The sequence below is a fragment of the Cololabis saira genome, chromosome 6, assembly GCF_033807715.1.
Source record: "Cololabis saira isolate AMF1-May2022 chromosome 6, fColSai1.1, whole genome shotgun sequence".
NCBI lineage: Eukaryota > Metazoa > Chordata > Actinopteri > Beloniformes > Belonidae > Cololabis > Cololabis saira.
In genome coordinates this window covers 41,142,696-41,159,712 of record NC_084592.1, presented here as the reverse complement: position 1 = coordinate 41,159,712, position 17,017 = coordinate 41,142,696, and the positions used below count along the sequence as shown (strand labels likewise).

The window sequence follows — 17,017 nt, the reverse complement described above, 5'->3', positions numbered from 1 at the left end:
AGCTTCCGGTGCACGAATAGGAATAAACGGTTGTTTTTGGTTCGTTTTTTCCTTCCTGTTGACTAGGGATTTCATTTTTCTTATATGAAATAGAAAACGAAAATAAAAGCGTATTTTGAATCTTTGTTAAATCATATTAACACAGAAAAAGAAAAAATGCAGTGTATTCAATATTTGTTTTTTGTTTTAAAAGGAAAATCAAATAAACCAATCGTTTTTTGTTTTTTGATTCCCACTCATGACGGAAAAATCCAATGACCAAAAGATACACGGACCTCCCTGTCAGTTTGACCTGACTTGGCCAAATAAACCTGATTCTGATTCAGTTTGTCTTGCCCTCGCAGTAAAGGCAGAGACGGTCAATTCCAGTTCCCTCAACTGGCTTCAGATAAGAAATGGATAAAACGAGGAACGGTTATCATCTGTTTTTTCCATTATTCATTTGAGCATATAATGGAAAACTGAAAACACCAAGTCGTTATCTGTTTTTTCATTTTAGTTAGGAAATGAATACTGAGAAAATGAGTTGTTTTTTTCATTTTCATACTTTTAGTTTTATTTTGAAATGATACACAGATTATTATCCGTCAACTTCCAGCAAATTTGAACGCCGTATCCGTCTCTCTTGCTGCATCTCGGCCCGGTGGTCATCGTAAATAAGGACTTGGCTTTCAATGGACTTTGTTAACTTTTATTTCTTTTTTTATATTTGTAACTTTTATTTAAGAAAGTCAATTGAAAGCCAAGTTCTTATTTACGGATTCCTGAGGACCCGGATGGAAGAAAACCGCCCTAAACCACCTGCTTTGTTTACTGCGCATCACACCAGAGCCACGGGTCGGCAACCCGAGGCTCTAGAGCCGCATGCGGCTCTTTAGCGCCGCCCTAGTGGCTCCCAGGAACTTTTTCAAAAATGTTTGACCTTTTTTTTTCCTTTTTTCTTCTTTTTTTCTCTTCTTTTTTCCTTTTCTTTTCCTTTTTTTTCTTCCACGTTTTTCTCGACATTTCGACATTTTTCTCGACATTTCAACTTTTTTCTCGACATTTCAACCTTTTTCTCAAGATTGTACTTCAACATTAATCTCGACATTTTGACATTTTTTTCTTGAAATTTCGACTTTTTCTCAACATTTTGACTATTTCCTCGACATTTTGACTTTTTTCTCGACATTTTGACTTTTTTCTCGAAATTGTACTTCAACATTAATCTCGACATTTCAACTTTTTTTCCTCGAAATTTCGAATTTTTCCTCGACATTTCAACTTTTTTCTCGACATTTCAACTTTTTTCTCGAAGTGCATAATGAAAAAAAGATTTTCCCCCAGTTATAACTAATATAGCTACATGCAGCAGGTGTTGCCTTCATTCTAAGGCTTATACAAGACTTAATGTTTTGTGGCTCCAGACATATTTGTTTTTTGTGTTTTTGATCCAATATGGCTCTTTCAACATTTTGGGTTGCCAACCCCTGCACCAGAGGATTCTGGGTAATCACTCATGTCTGCTCTAACCTTGTGGACACATCTAGATTGACCAATTTAATGCAAAATTAGGAAAATTGTTTTATTTCCTTCTTTTTAATCCGTATTTACATTTAAAAAGTGGACGGCAGAATATAAATATAATAATAATAAAAGAACTCTCCGTCGCCACTGAGCACGACCATCTGCTGATACTCGCTGTTTGGATTTCATGAAATTGTTTAAGAGTTTGAAGGGTTTTTCATGGTTTTCTCTATATGCAAAGTTATCTCCTATTCAGGAGTTCAGCTATAGTTCAGCTGTTTTCTCTAGTCGCAGAGTCAGCCCTTGTGTCATGGCTCGACTGTTTTCTTTATCTGCAGGGTTTAGATAGTTCAGATATTTACTCTTCGTTAAGTGAAGACAATGGGGAGAAACAGATGTTTTAACAGTGAGGGGTCTTATCTGTTGTCTGGGTTGACACCTCAAGGAGGAAGCAATCAACAGAGATATAAGGCTGAAGGTGTGACATGTTTGGGTGTCTTCAGTACTCCAGTTGTAAAAAAAACATCAGGGGGGATGGTGGATTTTATCATATGGGGACAGATAATTTGTGCTGATTACAAATAATATAATATATTACAAATAATAGCAGTGACCAAAACACCTGCAGAAATACTGCAGGAATGACATAGCAGCAGTTAAATGCAGCCTTCTGTAAGCTTTAAATATCCACTGGGCTTACATCAAATACATCAAAACACAACAATAAAAACAGTTTTCTGAACTTATCAATATGACTCTGTCCTTCACAGGATAAGTAACATGGATCACTGCAAAAACCCAAAATCTTAACGAGAATATTTGTCTTATTTCTAGTTATAATGTCTCATTTTAGTAAAAAAAATCTCTTTACACTTAAAACAAGACTCATCACTGGAAGAAACAACAATTTTCACCTGTTTCAAGTAGATTTTCACTTGAAATAAGTAGAAAAATCTGCCAGTGGGACAAGATTGTTTTGCTTGTAATGAGAAGATAAATCTTGTCCCACTGGCAGATTTTCCTACTTATTTCAAATGAAAATTTACTTGAAGGTGAAAATTGTCAAATAAGTTATTTTTTCTGGTGTTATTTTTCTGGTGATGACTCTAAATGTTGAAATAGCAGTAAAACCACATTCATTGATGAAATGACATAAGGGATGGAAAGGGGGGATGGCAGTTTTACATGGGGGGATGATTTTGACCGTTTTTATTTTAGGGGGGATGAGGGGGGATGCCGTCCCCCCTCACCCCCCCTCATCCCCCCTCAACTCCAGTACTGGGTGTCCTTCCCCGCAGCTGGCTCCACAGATGGAGCTCACTACAAAGAACACCTCCCTTTTTAGTATAAATAAGACTGAATCGATGACCACCGTGTGCATTCCTCTCCTGCCTATGTGGTTTGAGAGAAGTGGAAAACCTCCGGCCGGAAAACAATGTGCATGATATAATAAAAGCTTGTATTAACTTTGATTCTATTTCACTGGTTTTCTTACGGTGCAACAGACAAACGAACACTAGGATCCTTCATCGCCATCATAAACATTAATGCAAAATGAAAAAGCGTTCTCCTTTGGCCATGAGAGCAGCTGCGCTGACAGCAGGAAGGGTTTGTTCACCTGTGCTGGGTGAGCATGTTCACGGCCGACGGGTGGTTGGAGCAGTAGCCCACGTACAGCGCCTTCATCTGCGGGATGAGGTTGAGGAAGAAGCCGCCGACCCTCTGCTGGCTTTCAGGGAGTCTGGATAAAAACAAGTTAGAGGCGTTTAACCCTTTATGACCGACTAAAGAACAAGTCCGCCTAAACATATTTCTACATGTTTAAATGCTATACTGACATTTTATGGAGTATTTTTATTTGATATGCATCAAAACAACCCATATGAGCCAATCTTTAATAATCTGTATGTTACAAGTCCATACTAACTTAATAAATTGCTAAAAAAGTGCAAATAACTACCAAAAGAATGTAAATCGTTTTTTAATTTTACACATACTTTTCTTGTTCGGCGTCTAAAAGAGGCGGAGCGTGTGTGTGTGTGTGTGTGTGTGTGTGTGTGTGTGTGTGTGTGTGTGTGTGTGTGTGTGTGTGTGTGTGTGTGTGTGTGTGTGTGTGTGTGTGTGTGTGCACTAACTTGGTGCAGTCCTCCAAAGACTGGACCAGCATCTGCTGGAAGGTGCTGATCTCCTCCAGGTTCCCCAGAATCAGAGCAGCGTCCGAGCTGCTCAGCCTGCAGGATCAGAAACACAACGTGTCCAGTGACGTGTGAATACCAGCCACACGCTGCTTTTGGGACCAATCCCAATACACCCCCTACTTTCTACCACTACCCCTAAAAAAAGAAGCCACAGATTTTAGGGCACTTGAAAACTTCCCAGGGGCCTGTCCCAATACTCCCACTACCCCTAAATTGTGCTTCCTACGTCACTGCGTGGTTTACGTTCGGGTACGTAAGTGACTGCGTAGTTACGTTTGCACATACGTCACACCATATCAGGAAGCCGAGAGCCAAAAGCTGTTTTAATTTCAGCTGTAGCGCTGTTAATACGCCACTTTATTAAGTTTTAATATTTTTTCAGGCGTAAAAGTAACCGTTAAGATCCCCAACCTGGGCTCAGTTTATCCAAATAACGCCTGTTAAGAAATTTGACCCGATGTTTTCGGAGATGAGAAGAGCCGCCGGCTCGGAGCAGCAATAGCCGGAGTACAGACGTGATCGCCGGGTCAACCTGCGCCGTCGTCCCGGGGAGAAACCTGCAGCTCTGTGGAGAATTACCGCTGGCTGAAATAAATCATTTAGGAAGATAAATGTTGGTTTAATAGATGAAATCTAACAGTTGTAGCTACGCCTGTTAAGAAATTTGCTCCGAAAATTTCGGGATTTCTCCTTGCCGGCTCCGGAGCTGATTTATGGTTCCGCGTAACACCAACGCAAGAGCCTACGGCGTAGGGTACGGCGTACGGCGCGCGTCGCCGCGTAACCTACGCCGTAGGCTCTGCGTCGATGTTACGCGGAACCATAAATCAGCCTTTATTCTGACGAGGTTTGAAAAAGACTTCGCAAAAACAACGCCCAAACGAGTGATTATGTACATTCATTGAGTGAATATTATGAAATTAAAATATATATTTCTCGCTAGAAATGTAATGAAAACGCGTTTTTATGCAGAAACTAACTCAAAATATTGATTTTATTCACTAAAAAATAAGAAATGTCCGTCATATTTATTTTTTTTGATTCAATCCGCAAATGACGATGAAAAGCATTCTGGGAAATTCTTCTGGCCCTCGGTCATCTAGTGTGCATCTGAAAACCCTCGATCCGTAGGTACAGATTCATAGTCACTATACTAGTTTTCAGCACTCCCCTTAGGTGAAAAGAGGAATTGGGACACCACTACCCTCACGGGAACGCGCAAAATTTAGGGGTAGGACTGAAAAGTAGGGGTAGTGGGGGCATTGGGACAGGGCCTTGATGTCTATAAAAACAAACCTACTTGTCAATGTTGGGGAGAGGCCGCAGGTAGTTAGTCAGCAGGCTCTGGAGGTCCTTGGAATATTCTGTCTCCGTCTCTAAAATGTTCTGCAACACCTGCAAGAAGAGGAGGGAAAACAGACGCTGACACAGCTCCCATGTCCATTTATCACCGTGACACTTGAACACAACCGTTAAATGTTCAATCTGGAGGGTTTTTGTGTCGTAACTGCACATAAAACAGATGCATAAATGTCCCATCATGCAGCTGTGATCACAGCTCATTTAACTTGAGAGATGACGACAGACAGAAAAGTATAATAAAGATACAGGCGGCGAAAGGGGAAAAGGCATCTGTCAAAGACAACATCCTTAAAGACACAGAAGATAGCAGGTAAATACGTTTGAGAGTTTTATTTATCTGTGATTCGCTTCCTTACCAAGTTGTAGTACGTCTTGCTGATCGCTGAGGTGTCAAAGCCTTTGGGCGGGCTCTTGAGGGTGCCGGACTTGGGAGAAACTTGTTTATCTGTTGTCAAAAAGAAAAACGTTATTGACTCAAAGCTCAAACTTAAAGCTCAAACTCTATTGTAAGATGCTTCACATCCTTTTCATGCTCAGATCACTTCGTATGTTTCATATCGGGATAAAAGCGATCACTCAGAACGATTCAGGTTAATCACCTTCTCTTGCATGAGACCCGACCGTCTGTTGCGCTCAGACTCTCTACTCTACTTTTATTCTAAGAGTTTTTTATCTGTATAGTCTTGTTTTTATTGTATTTTTTTTTTTTTAATATCTTTCTAACAAAAAAAAAAACATACATTAAGGGAGAACAAAATTAAATAAATATTAGAAAAATAAATAAATAAATAAAAAAAAATATATATATAATGGCAGCAACAGCGATATCAAACTATATATATATATCCATACATACAAACCAAAATTCTTGAAAAATATGACAGCGGTTGTATTTTTCCAAAGTTTTATTTATTTTTTTAGTTTTTATTGTATTTTTACTTTTATTGTATAGTTTTATTTTTTGTGAAGCACCTTGTGACATTCCCTTGTCTGTGAAAGGTGCTAAATAAATTAACTTTACTTACTTACTTACTCATCACGTCATTACAAGTCAGTCAGAAAAGTAATCGGTTTAGTTAAAAGTGTTTATGTTACTTGGAAAGTCAGTAAAGTACATGAAGATGTCAGGCTGCGTCCCTTGGGGTCACATGACGGGACCCTTCGACGCCTCTGATGGAGGCGGACTGAACCAATCTCAAGAGACGTTTCTGTCAGACTTGTAATGCTCGCTCCCGGACCCGAGTATTACAGTCCGGGACTTGGACTTGAAACTTGACTCGGATTTGTGATTTAGCCGCATCTTTTTTTGTAAATCAGAGACAAGATCTCAGATTGGATTTCATCAAAAAACATCAAAATCAGATCGAGATGCACAGATGCACAGTCCCACAGAGCTTTTTTATAGTTCAGATTTTTCAGTTTCAATTTGTTTGATTATTTAAGTTTAGTTTAACAAGCACGTCAGTGGTTTAAGTTGCGAGAAATGGATTAATTAGAGCTTAATTTTAGTTTGTGAGGTATTGACTTGCAGATAAAATCTACGATGAAAGATTCCCATCAACAAATCCATAGAGTACAAACTTCTTTATTCTTCCTTTTCTTTAGTTCCCGGAGATGTTTCACGCTCAGTTAAAGATGAACTGGCTGATAACTTCAACCATTTTATTTCGCTATTAGGTTTTAAGATTAAATTAAGATTCCTGAAGATATTACCAACCAACGATTGACATGATTGATTTAATTTGTGTGATGAATGAACTTTGCTGCTAATGAGACTATAAGAGATAAACAAAGTTAGGTCGAGCTAAACGAGTGAGACGACCTCAGACGACCACAGACGACCACACACACCCTCAGACGACCACAGACGACCTCAGACGACCACAGACGACCTCAGACGACCAAAGACGACCACAGACGACCACAGACGACCACAGACACCCTAAGACGACCACAGAATGACCTCAGACGACCTCAGACGACCACAGACACCCACAGACGACCACAGACGACCTCAGACAACCACAGACACCCACAGACGACCTCAGACAACCACAGACACCCTTAGACGACCACAGACGACCACAGACGACCACAGACGACCACAGACGACCACAGACGACCTCAGACAACCACAGACACCCACAGACGACCTCAGACGACCACAGACGACCACAGACGACCACAGACACCCTCAGACGACCACAGACACCCTCAGGCGACCACAGACACCCTTAGGCGACCACAGACACCCTCAGACGACCACAGACGACCACAGACACCCTCAGACGACCACAGACGACCTCAGACACCCTCAGACGACCATAGACACCCTCAGAAGGACCAGACACCCTCAAGACGACCTCAGACGACCACCGACGACCACATACACCCTCAGACGACCACAGACGACCACAGACGACCACAGACGACCACAGACGACCACAGACGACCTCACACGACCACAGACACCCTCAGACGACCTCAGACGACCTCAGACGACCACAGACGACCACAGACACTCTCACACGACCACAGACACCCTCAGACGACCACAGACGACTTCAGACGACCACAGACGACCACAGACACTCTCACACGACCACAGACACCCTCAGACGACCACAGACACCCTCAGACGACCACAGACGACCATAGACACCCTCAGACGACCACAGACGACCTCAGACACCCTCAGACGACCACAGACACCCTCAGACGACCACAGACGACCATAGATGACCACAGACGACCTCAGACGACCACAGACACCCTCAGACGACCACAGACGACCACAGACGACCACAGACGACCACAGACACCCTCAGACGACCAAAGACGACCACAGACACCCTCAGACGACCACAGACGACCTCAGACACCCTCAGACGACCACAGACGACCACACATGACCACAGACGACCATAGACACCCTCAGACGACCACAGACACCCTCAGACGACCACAGACACCCCCAGACGACCACAGACGACCTCAGACGACCAAAGACGACCACAGACGACCACAGACACCCTCAGACGACCAAAGACGACCACAGACGACCTCAGACACCCTCAGACGACCACAGACAACCACAGACACCGTCACACGACCACAGACGACCTCAGACACCCTCAGACGACCACAGACGACCACACATGACCACAGACGACCATAGACACCCTCAGAATGACCATAGACACCCTCAGACGACCACAGACACCCTCAGACGACCACAGACAACCACAGACACCGTCACACGACCACAGACGACCTCAGACACCCTCAGACGACCACAGACGACCACAGACACCCCCAGACGACCACAGACGACCTCAGACGACCAAAGACGACCACAGACGACCTCAGACACCCTCAGACGACCAAAGACGACCACAGACACCCTCAGACGACCACAGACACCCTCAGACGACCACAGACACCCTCAGACGACCAAAGACGACCACAGACGACCTCAGACACCCTCAGACGACCACAGACAACCACAGACACCCTCACACGACCTCAGACACCCTCACACGACCTCAGACGACCACAGACACCTTCAGACGACCACAGACGACCATAGACACCCTCACACGACCTCAGACGACCATAGACGACCTCAGACGACCATAGACGACCTCAGACGACCATAGACACCCTCACACGACCTCAGACGAACATAGACACCCTCACACGACCTCAGACGACCATAGACACCCTCACACGACCTCAGACGACCATAGACACCCTCACACGACCTCAGACGACCATAGACACCCTCACACGACCACAGACGACCATAGACGACCTCAGACGACCATAGACGACCTCAGACGACCATAGACACCCTCACACGACCTCAGACGACCATAGACACCCTCACACGACCTCAGACGACCATAGACGACCTCAGACGACCATAGACGACCTCAGACGACCATAGACACCCTCACACGACCTCAGACGACCATAGACACCCTCACACGACCTCAGACGACCATAGACACCCTCACACGACCTCAGACGACCATAGACACCCTCACACGACCTCAGACGACCATAGACACCCTCACACGACCACAGACACCTTCAGACGACCACAGACGACCACAGACGACCACAGACGACCACAGACACCTTCAGACGACCACAGACGACCACAGACGACCACAGACGACCACAGACACCTTCAGACGACCATAGACGACCACAGACGACCAGAGACACCCTCAGACGACCACAGACGACCACAGAGCAGATTCACCAGCGTGTCACACACAGTTTTATAGTAACGTTACTTTTCCACCACAGTTACTCAACTGTTGGTGTGCAACAAACAAATGTAAACGGCTAAAAGTGGAAAACAAGAGTGGTCCACTCTCAAGAATCAGGGACGGTCCTGAGGACAGTTATGTCCACGTTTTGGTCAGAGAAGACAGATGGTTTGAAAGAGGAGCAAAAGAAGTAATTTATGTCAAACAGAGGAGGTGCCGGTTTCACAAGAACTTGCACGTTTATTCGTATGACCGAAACCAGTTGACACAGGACTGATGGCAGGTTCGGCCTTTGCTTAAAGATCGAGTCTCCACTCCCGTCTGATCCAACTTAAAGGTCCTTCCGGTTGGAGGTGAAACATCTTCAAGAACATGAGAAAGAGAGGTCCAGTTGGACCGTATCAAGCCTCTTGGAGGACCGGAGTTTGCACCAGAGATGGACATCAAGGACACGACGGAGACAACGTCCAACTTTAGTCATCTGGTAAGAATTACCCCCGAGAGGTCTGTCCTACAATAATGTTTTTGTTCGGCGTCGAAAGGAGGCGGAGCGTGTGTGTGTGTGTGTGTGTGTGTGTGTGTGTGTGTGTGTGTGTGTGTGTGTGTGTGTGTGTGTGTGTGTGTGTGTGTGTGTGTGTGTGTGTGTGTGTGTGTGTGTGTGTGTGTGTGTGTGTGGCTGGGCTTTACCCACCAACTCCAGTTAAAACACCCTTTTGTTCACGACCCTGCTGCCAGAACTGCAGCCTGTAAAAGCGGAGCTAACTCTTAAACGTTTGCACCGACAGCCAAACCGTTCATTTGTACGTTCATGCAAATGTATTTATTTCACTCCAAGTTGCTTTGGACAGAAACAAAACCTCTGCAGCTGCACTGGGATGCACATGTTTACAGTCCTGCAGAAGTTTAATAATGAAAAAGGGCTGTTAATAAAACCGTTCTGGGTTACGACTCGGGCAGAGCCAGTGAAATAAAAACCCAAGGCTTCCCTCTCCATAAAAGTTCTCGGCAGCGACTGAACTGGGTTTCTTGCTTTGATAGAGACAGTAAATCTGGTTTTACTCCCATTTTAACGCCGAGTGGCCTCTCGGCTGTCGCGTGAGCATAAAAGCAGCCTCCCGGCAACAGATGTGGCGCCGTGTGAACGGGACCAGAGCCAGCTGGCAGCGATGATGAGCGAGAGGTAGAAACATCCCCAGGGGAACCAGAGGACCTGGTCCTGTTACTGCTGCCACCTACCAGTGAAGTTGCTTTCATCAATGAAAATTATGACTAAATATCGTCGTCAATTAACTTTTATCACCTGAGGAAAACGAGACGCAAAGAAAATGCTGGTCATGTGACGATAACGATAATTAAATATATAATGCAATATCGTAGAGGAATAAAAACCAGACTAAAACTACAATTGAAACAGGCTGACAGAAACAACACTAGTGCCCAGGAAGTAATGTGATAAACCACTATTACAACTGCAAGCTCACCAAAACAACAACCTTTAGACAAAATGCTGCTGAGATGCAGTAAATGTCCTCATATCAACTCTGATCCATCAACAACCTCCACGAGGGGAAGAAGGTATGACGGTGGGAGACCTTCAAATCACTACGATATGGAAAATCATGCAACTTAAAGCTCCACTGCGTCTCGGACGAAACCGAGTCCAGATGCTTCTGCATCTCTGGGCTCGCAGGCGTCTGAGAGCCACGCTGCGTTCAGGGATCCCTATTCCAGATTAGGCCTGTGTTGAAAAAAACGATTTCCCAATTCTAAATCAATTCTCATATTAATTCCTAAAAATCGATTCATATGTCTAAAGATCTATTTTTTTTTTTTTTTTTATTTATTTATGTTTTTTTTTTTTCATAATTACATTACAACTTTTGGTATTTTTTTGTTTATCCCCAAAAAAGGAATGTTTTGTTGGACACGAGAATAACTGGTGCCATGTTTTTGCCTTTAAATATGTTTAAAGGTATGAAAACATTAAAGTGTTAGGTTATAATTGCATAAATTGTCTATATTTCATTACTTTATACACTGTCTTGAGGTTACATTTGCAAAAAATGCTAAAAACCAAATGCTCAAAAATTAAAAACGGAATGTGGGAAAACATAAAACCGATTTCATCCGTCTCTGTTTCCTCCCTGGATCTGTTTGGTAATTCTGACCCACAAGATGTTTCAGAAAGCAGTTCTATCAGCATTCTGGGAGCTGATTGGTCCTTACAGCATCATTAGCTGCCAATACTTGCTGTTTAACCTCAATATAATACTAGTAGTAATATTTTGCATAACTACAATCATAAAATTCATGCAACAGCTCAAAAAACAGTTTTAATAACACTAACCCAAATCAGAATCAGAATCGGATCGAATCAAATCTTGATAATCGATTATGAATCTTAAGAATCGGAATCGAATCGATTCTTGATCCCCAGCCCTATTCCAGATCCTTCCATTCTGGAGGAAACTGAGCACTTCAGCAGCAAAGATGAAGCCGGACCAAGAATGAACACGACTAAAACTCATAAAAACTAAAATGACAGCTTGACCCAAAGACTAGACAGAAACAGCAGCACCTACCGGAGCCTTTGACCTCGCGGACATAGTTGCTGGGGAACCAGCCGGTCCGGCCGCCCAGCGCTCCCTCCCACCAGCCGCCGTCCTCCTGGCGCGTCACGCTGATGAGGTCTCCCTTGGCGAAGGTGAGCTCATCATCGTTGGTCTGCTGGAAGTTGAAACGCGCCTTGACCAGCAGCTGCAGCCCGCTGTTTTCTGACATTTCCTAAACGGAGGAGGAGGAAACCACGTCACGGTGGAAAAGACACGGATGAGATCAAGGGTTGTATGACGTTTATGTCTCATCAAACTCCCTCCGACGCCTCGCCATGCTGCGAGGAAGGGATTTTAATGTTTTGTTGCTGCTTTGTTTTTGTTTTTTTTATTTATTTAGCACATATTAAAAAGTCAGTAATACAGTTACCATAAAAGAACAATAGACAGCATTTATGCAAGGAGGTCCAAAAAACCCTCTAGGGCAGGGGTCGGCAACCCCTGCCCTAGAGGACCCTTGTGGTTCCTGGAGCTTTTTCAAAAATGTTTGATCTTTTTTTCTTCTTTTTTTAATCTTTTTTTTCTTTTTTCTTCTTTTTTTCTTTTTTCTTCTTTTTTTCTTTTTTCTTCTTTTTTTTCTTTTTTCTTCTTTTTTTCCTTTTTTCTTCCTTTTTCCTTTTTTAATCTCGACATTTCGACTTTTTTCTCGACATTTCGTGTTTTTTTTCAATATTTCGACTTTTTTCTCGAGATTGTACTTCAATATTAATCTCGACATTTCAACTTTTTCCTCGACATTTCGACTTTTTTCTCGACATTTCGCCTTTCGCCATTTGCCTCCATTCTAAGGCTGATACAAGACATTTTTTGCAGCTCCAGACATATTTGTTTTTTGTGTTTTTGGTCCAATATGGCTCTTTCAACATTTTGGGTTGCCGACCCCTGCTCTAGGGGCTTGACAAGAGGACTTCCTTAAATGAGCATAAAAATGGACATAAATGCATAATCGCACGCACACACAAAGAAAAGAAAAAAGTATATACGCAAAAAAATATAAAAGACAAAGGAAAGAAAGAAAAAACTACAATACAGTATAAAAATGAGGAAAAAAGACAAATGTGAGTAAGTAGAAGTTTACATCATATTATTAAGTTATTGATATAGCAAAATATGTTTCACAGATTTTTTAAATACTGTAATTCATGAAAGTTTGACCAGGTGGGGAGGAAGTGAATTCCATATCTTGGAACCTCTGTAAGATCTTAAATTGAGATGAAATAGTTTGCGATTGTGGGGGCCGAAGCTGGGAAGCTTTACGGGTTGAATAATTATGAAATTCATTGTTCGGGGGAAAGAAAAAAGTTGTGAAAAAAGTTAGCAAGAGTTTTATTTAAAAAACCATATACACATTGAGCAATTTGGAGGTTATTAATCTAATAGATATTAAGGATGCCAAATTTAAGAAACAAAGGTAACGAGTAACTTCTTAGAGGCGAAGAGGCGAAGGATTCTCACCACTTGTTTTTGCAACCTAAGAATTGGTTGTAATGTTGTTTGGTGAGTACAGGCCCAAGCAATGTTGCAGTAACCAGAGGTGGGTAGAGTTACATTTACTCCGTTACATTTACTTGAGTAAGTTTTGGGAGATTTTGTACTTTAAGGAGTAGTTTTGAATCACTATACTTTTTACTTTTACTTGAGTAGATTTGTGAAGAACAAACTGTTTCTCTTACTCCGCTACATTAGGCTACGTTGAGCTGTTACTTTTCTTTTATCCGCGTACGCGTCAATTTCATGACATCACTGGGTGATTCTTGGGGAAAAATGTTTGTTTTTGCATGTTTTGTCACATTTACACAGACTCAAACACACACAGAGTTTCTATGAGTTCATGTTTGTTCTAGTTCTGCCTGGTTAAAAAAGAAAAGTACAAAGGCTTGAAATTTTGTACTACTTGTGCTTAATTTATTTTTTTTATTCTGTTATTATTTTATTTATTTTATTATGTATTAAAGTACTTGAATTTACTTTAAGATTATTTTAATTTAAGCTATTTTTCATTAATTTTAATTTATTTCATTGATTTAATTTGCCTGAAGATGATTATTTTGTACTTTTGTCTGTTTGAATGGTGTTAAAAAAATAAATCAGACGTTACTCAACAGTTACTCAGTACTTGAGTAGTTTTTTCACCAAGTACTTTTTTACTTTTACTCAAGTAATTATTTGGATGACTACTTTTTACTTCTACTTGAGTCATATTATTCTGAAGTAACAGTACTTTTACTTGAGTACAATTTTTGGCTACTCTACTCAGCTCTGGCAGTAACTAATAAAGGGATAAATCATAGAGCAATAACTAACCAGCTAACCAAGCGATGGTAGAGCGTGGACCTACCAGACTGCGGAACTGGTTCTGCAGCAGCTTGGAGGAGCGGCCCAGAGAAGCCTGCGAGGACAGCGACTCGAAGGACTTGATGCGGAGGGCGGAGGAGTGGCGGGCGCAGACCGAATCGCTGCCCACGCCGATGTCTGCAAGGGCGGAGGAGGGTGTGAAGGAAGCACACCTCGGATTTGTATGGGCTCAAATTAAAGCCATAAATATGTTGTATCTGTAAATAAACTTTGTATTTGTAGAAATATTTTGTGCGTGTGCAAAAAATATTTGTACTTGCAAAAAATATTTGTACTTGCAAAAAATATTTGTACTTGTAGAAATATTTTGTGCGTGTGCAAAAAATATTTGTACTTGCAAAAAATATTTGTACTTGTAGAAATATTTTGTGCGTGTGCAAAAAGTATTTGTACTTGCAAAAAATATTTGTACTTGCAAAACATAATTGTACTTGTAGAAATATGTTGTGCGTGTGCAAAAAATATTTGTACTTGCAAAAAATATTTGTGCTTGCAAAAAATATTTGTACTTGTAGAAATATTTTGTGCGTGTGCAAAAAGTATTTGTACTTGCAAAAAATATTTGTACTTGCAAAAAATATTTGTACTTGTAGAAATATTTTGTGCGTGTGCAAAAAATATTTGTACTTGCAAAAAATATTTGTACTTGTAGAAATATTTTGTGCGTGTGCAAAAAGTATTTGTACTTGCAAAAAATATTTGTACTTGCAAAACATAATTGTACTTGTAGAAATATGTTGTGCGTGTGCAAAAAATATTTGTACTTGCAAAAAATATTTGTGCTTGCAAAAAATATTTGTACTTGTAGAAATATTTTGTGCGTGTGCAAAAAGTATTTGTACTTGCAAAAAATATTTGTACTTGCAAAAAATATTTGTACTTGCAAAAAATATTTGTACTTGTAGAAATATTTTGTGCGTGTGCAAAAAATATTTGTACTTGCAAAAAATATTTGTACTTGTAGAAATATGTTGTGCGTGTGCAAAAAATATTTGTTCTTGTAGAAATATTTTGTGCATGTGCAAAAAAAATTGGTACTTGTAGAAATACGTCAAATTATGGCACGTCAAAACAGTGCCATAATTCGTAGTTGTAAAAAAAGTTTGTAGCTTTTGTAAAAAAAGTTTGTAGCTTTGTATATCCAATGTTGCACACGGATGAATTAATTCCACAGCTACAAAAAGGTTTTACACATCCTCAAAATAGTTCTACAAGTACCAATTTTTTTTGCACATGCACAAAATATTTCTACAAGTACAAATATTTTTTGCAAGTACAAATATTTTTTGCAAATGCACAAAATATTTCTACAAGTACAAAGTTTATTTACAGATACAAAATATTTATGGCTTTAATTTGAGCCCATAGATTTGCACCCACACACAAAACCCTCCCAGAACCCGGACCCGTCTCCACTCACCTGCAGTCACTTTGTTCAGCGTCACCAGGCTGCTCAGCACCTTGGAGAAGTTCTGGCCCAGCAGCAGATCTCCGGCTTCAAAGGGCTGTGGGAGAGAGAGAGCAGGCGTGTGAGGGGGGGGGTGATTCCTGACGGCAGTGTAGGGGGTCGAGAGGAAGTGACGGAGGAGAAACCGAGCAGGTTTTTATTCCAACAGGAAGAGGAACGAGGCGATGCAGGTATCCGTTACACTCATTAGAAAATAAATAATTCAATCTTTCACAGTGATGGATAAATGATATTCTCTGTAAAAGTTGCTTCAGACCGGTTGCTATGGGAACCCTTTTCTCTAAAAGAGGAGGGTGTATGGGCAGAAATATGTGCCACTAGAAACTGAATTTGAATAATTTATATTTGAATTTGAATTGCTCGTTTTCACTGACTTTCTTGGCCAAATCCCATATCCAGCAAATAAAGTAATAATTAATGTTTTGCTTAAAGGTATAGTTGGTCACACACTCCTCAGCAGAAATTTTTCTACAAAACGGCAAGATATAAATCTACACTTTTTACACAGAATGGAGAAAACACAATAGGTTTCGAAATATCTAGCTCCCATTGGTCGTTTATATCGTTGAAAGAAAATAGAGGTTATAGTAGGCTACGTGAAAAGGAGTTCTTTGTATCTGCACTCGATTGCTCTTCCTCCGGAAGACCTGGATGTCTGGCACAGTGAAATTGAAATTGAATTGCAGGAACTGAATTTGAATTGTGAGAACTGAATGTAGATTCAGTTTTTCAATGCAATGATTCAAATTAAACAAAACAAATTCAAATTATGTGATTCAGATTCAGTTTTTTGATGAAATTATTCAAGTTGAGCAATTCAAATTCAAATATAAATTATTCAAATTCAGTTTCTAGTGGCACATATTTCTGCGCATAGACATCTGACAAGATACATCCGAACTTTGTCAACATTAGAACAACTGCTGATCGGTTCACAAGAGGTGAAGCAAGAGGGGATTGTATTATTCCACTCAGAAGAAGTGCTTTCAGTCAGTCTACATTCTCTGTTAAAGCTGCACTAGAATGGAACAGTGCATTGTCCCTGTAAAATAAACCAATAAATAAATATATAAACAATCGACACGACTTCTGGAATAATTATTTTTGATGGAGATTGTGGCAGGGTGGAGGAGCAGCAATCTCACAGGTGATGGGTAACAGGTGTGTCCCATCAAACTCTCCACCCTGCCTGCCTTGATAAGGCAGGGCTGCACAGTTGCTGGGGGAAGGAGTCTG

General features: G+C 41.3%; 1 protein-coding gene across 2 annotated transcripts in view; it reads right to left on the bottom strand.

Annotated features, from left to right (window-relative positions):
• Positions 1-17,017, bottom strand: part of arhgef7a (Rho guanine nucleotide exchange factor (GEF) 7a) — a 69,768-nt gene that overhangs the window by 26,114 nt on the left and 26,637 nt on the right. For both annotated transcript variants that reach the window (XM_061724152.1, XM_061724151.1), the window contains exons 3-9: positions 15,734-15,818; positions 14,297-14,430; positions 11,929-12,130; positions 5,423-5,511; positions 5,005-5,099; positions 3,642-3,737; positions 3,125-3,247 (exon numbers count right to left, since the gene is read on the bottom strand). In XM_061724152.1, the coding sequence (XP_061580136.1) occupies positions 3,125-3,247; positions 3,642-3,737; positions 5,005-5,099; positions 5,423-5,511; positions 11,929-12,130; positions 14,297-14,430; positions 15,734-15,818 (824 nt within the window). The remainder of the gene's footprint in view (positions 1-3,124; positions 3,248-3,641; positions 3,738-5,004; positions 5,100-5,422; positions 5,512-11,928; positions 12,131-14,296; positions 14,431-15,733; positions 15,819-17,017) is intronic.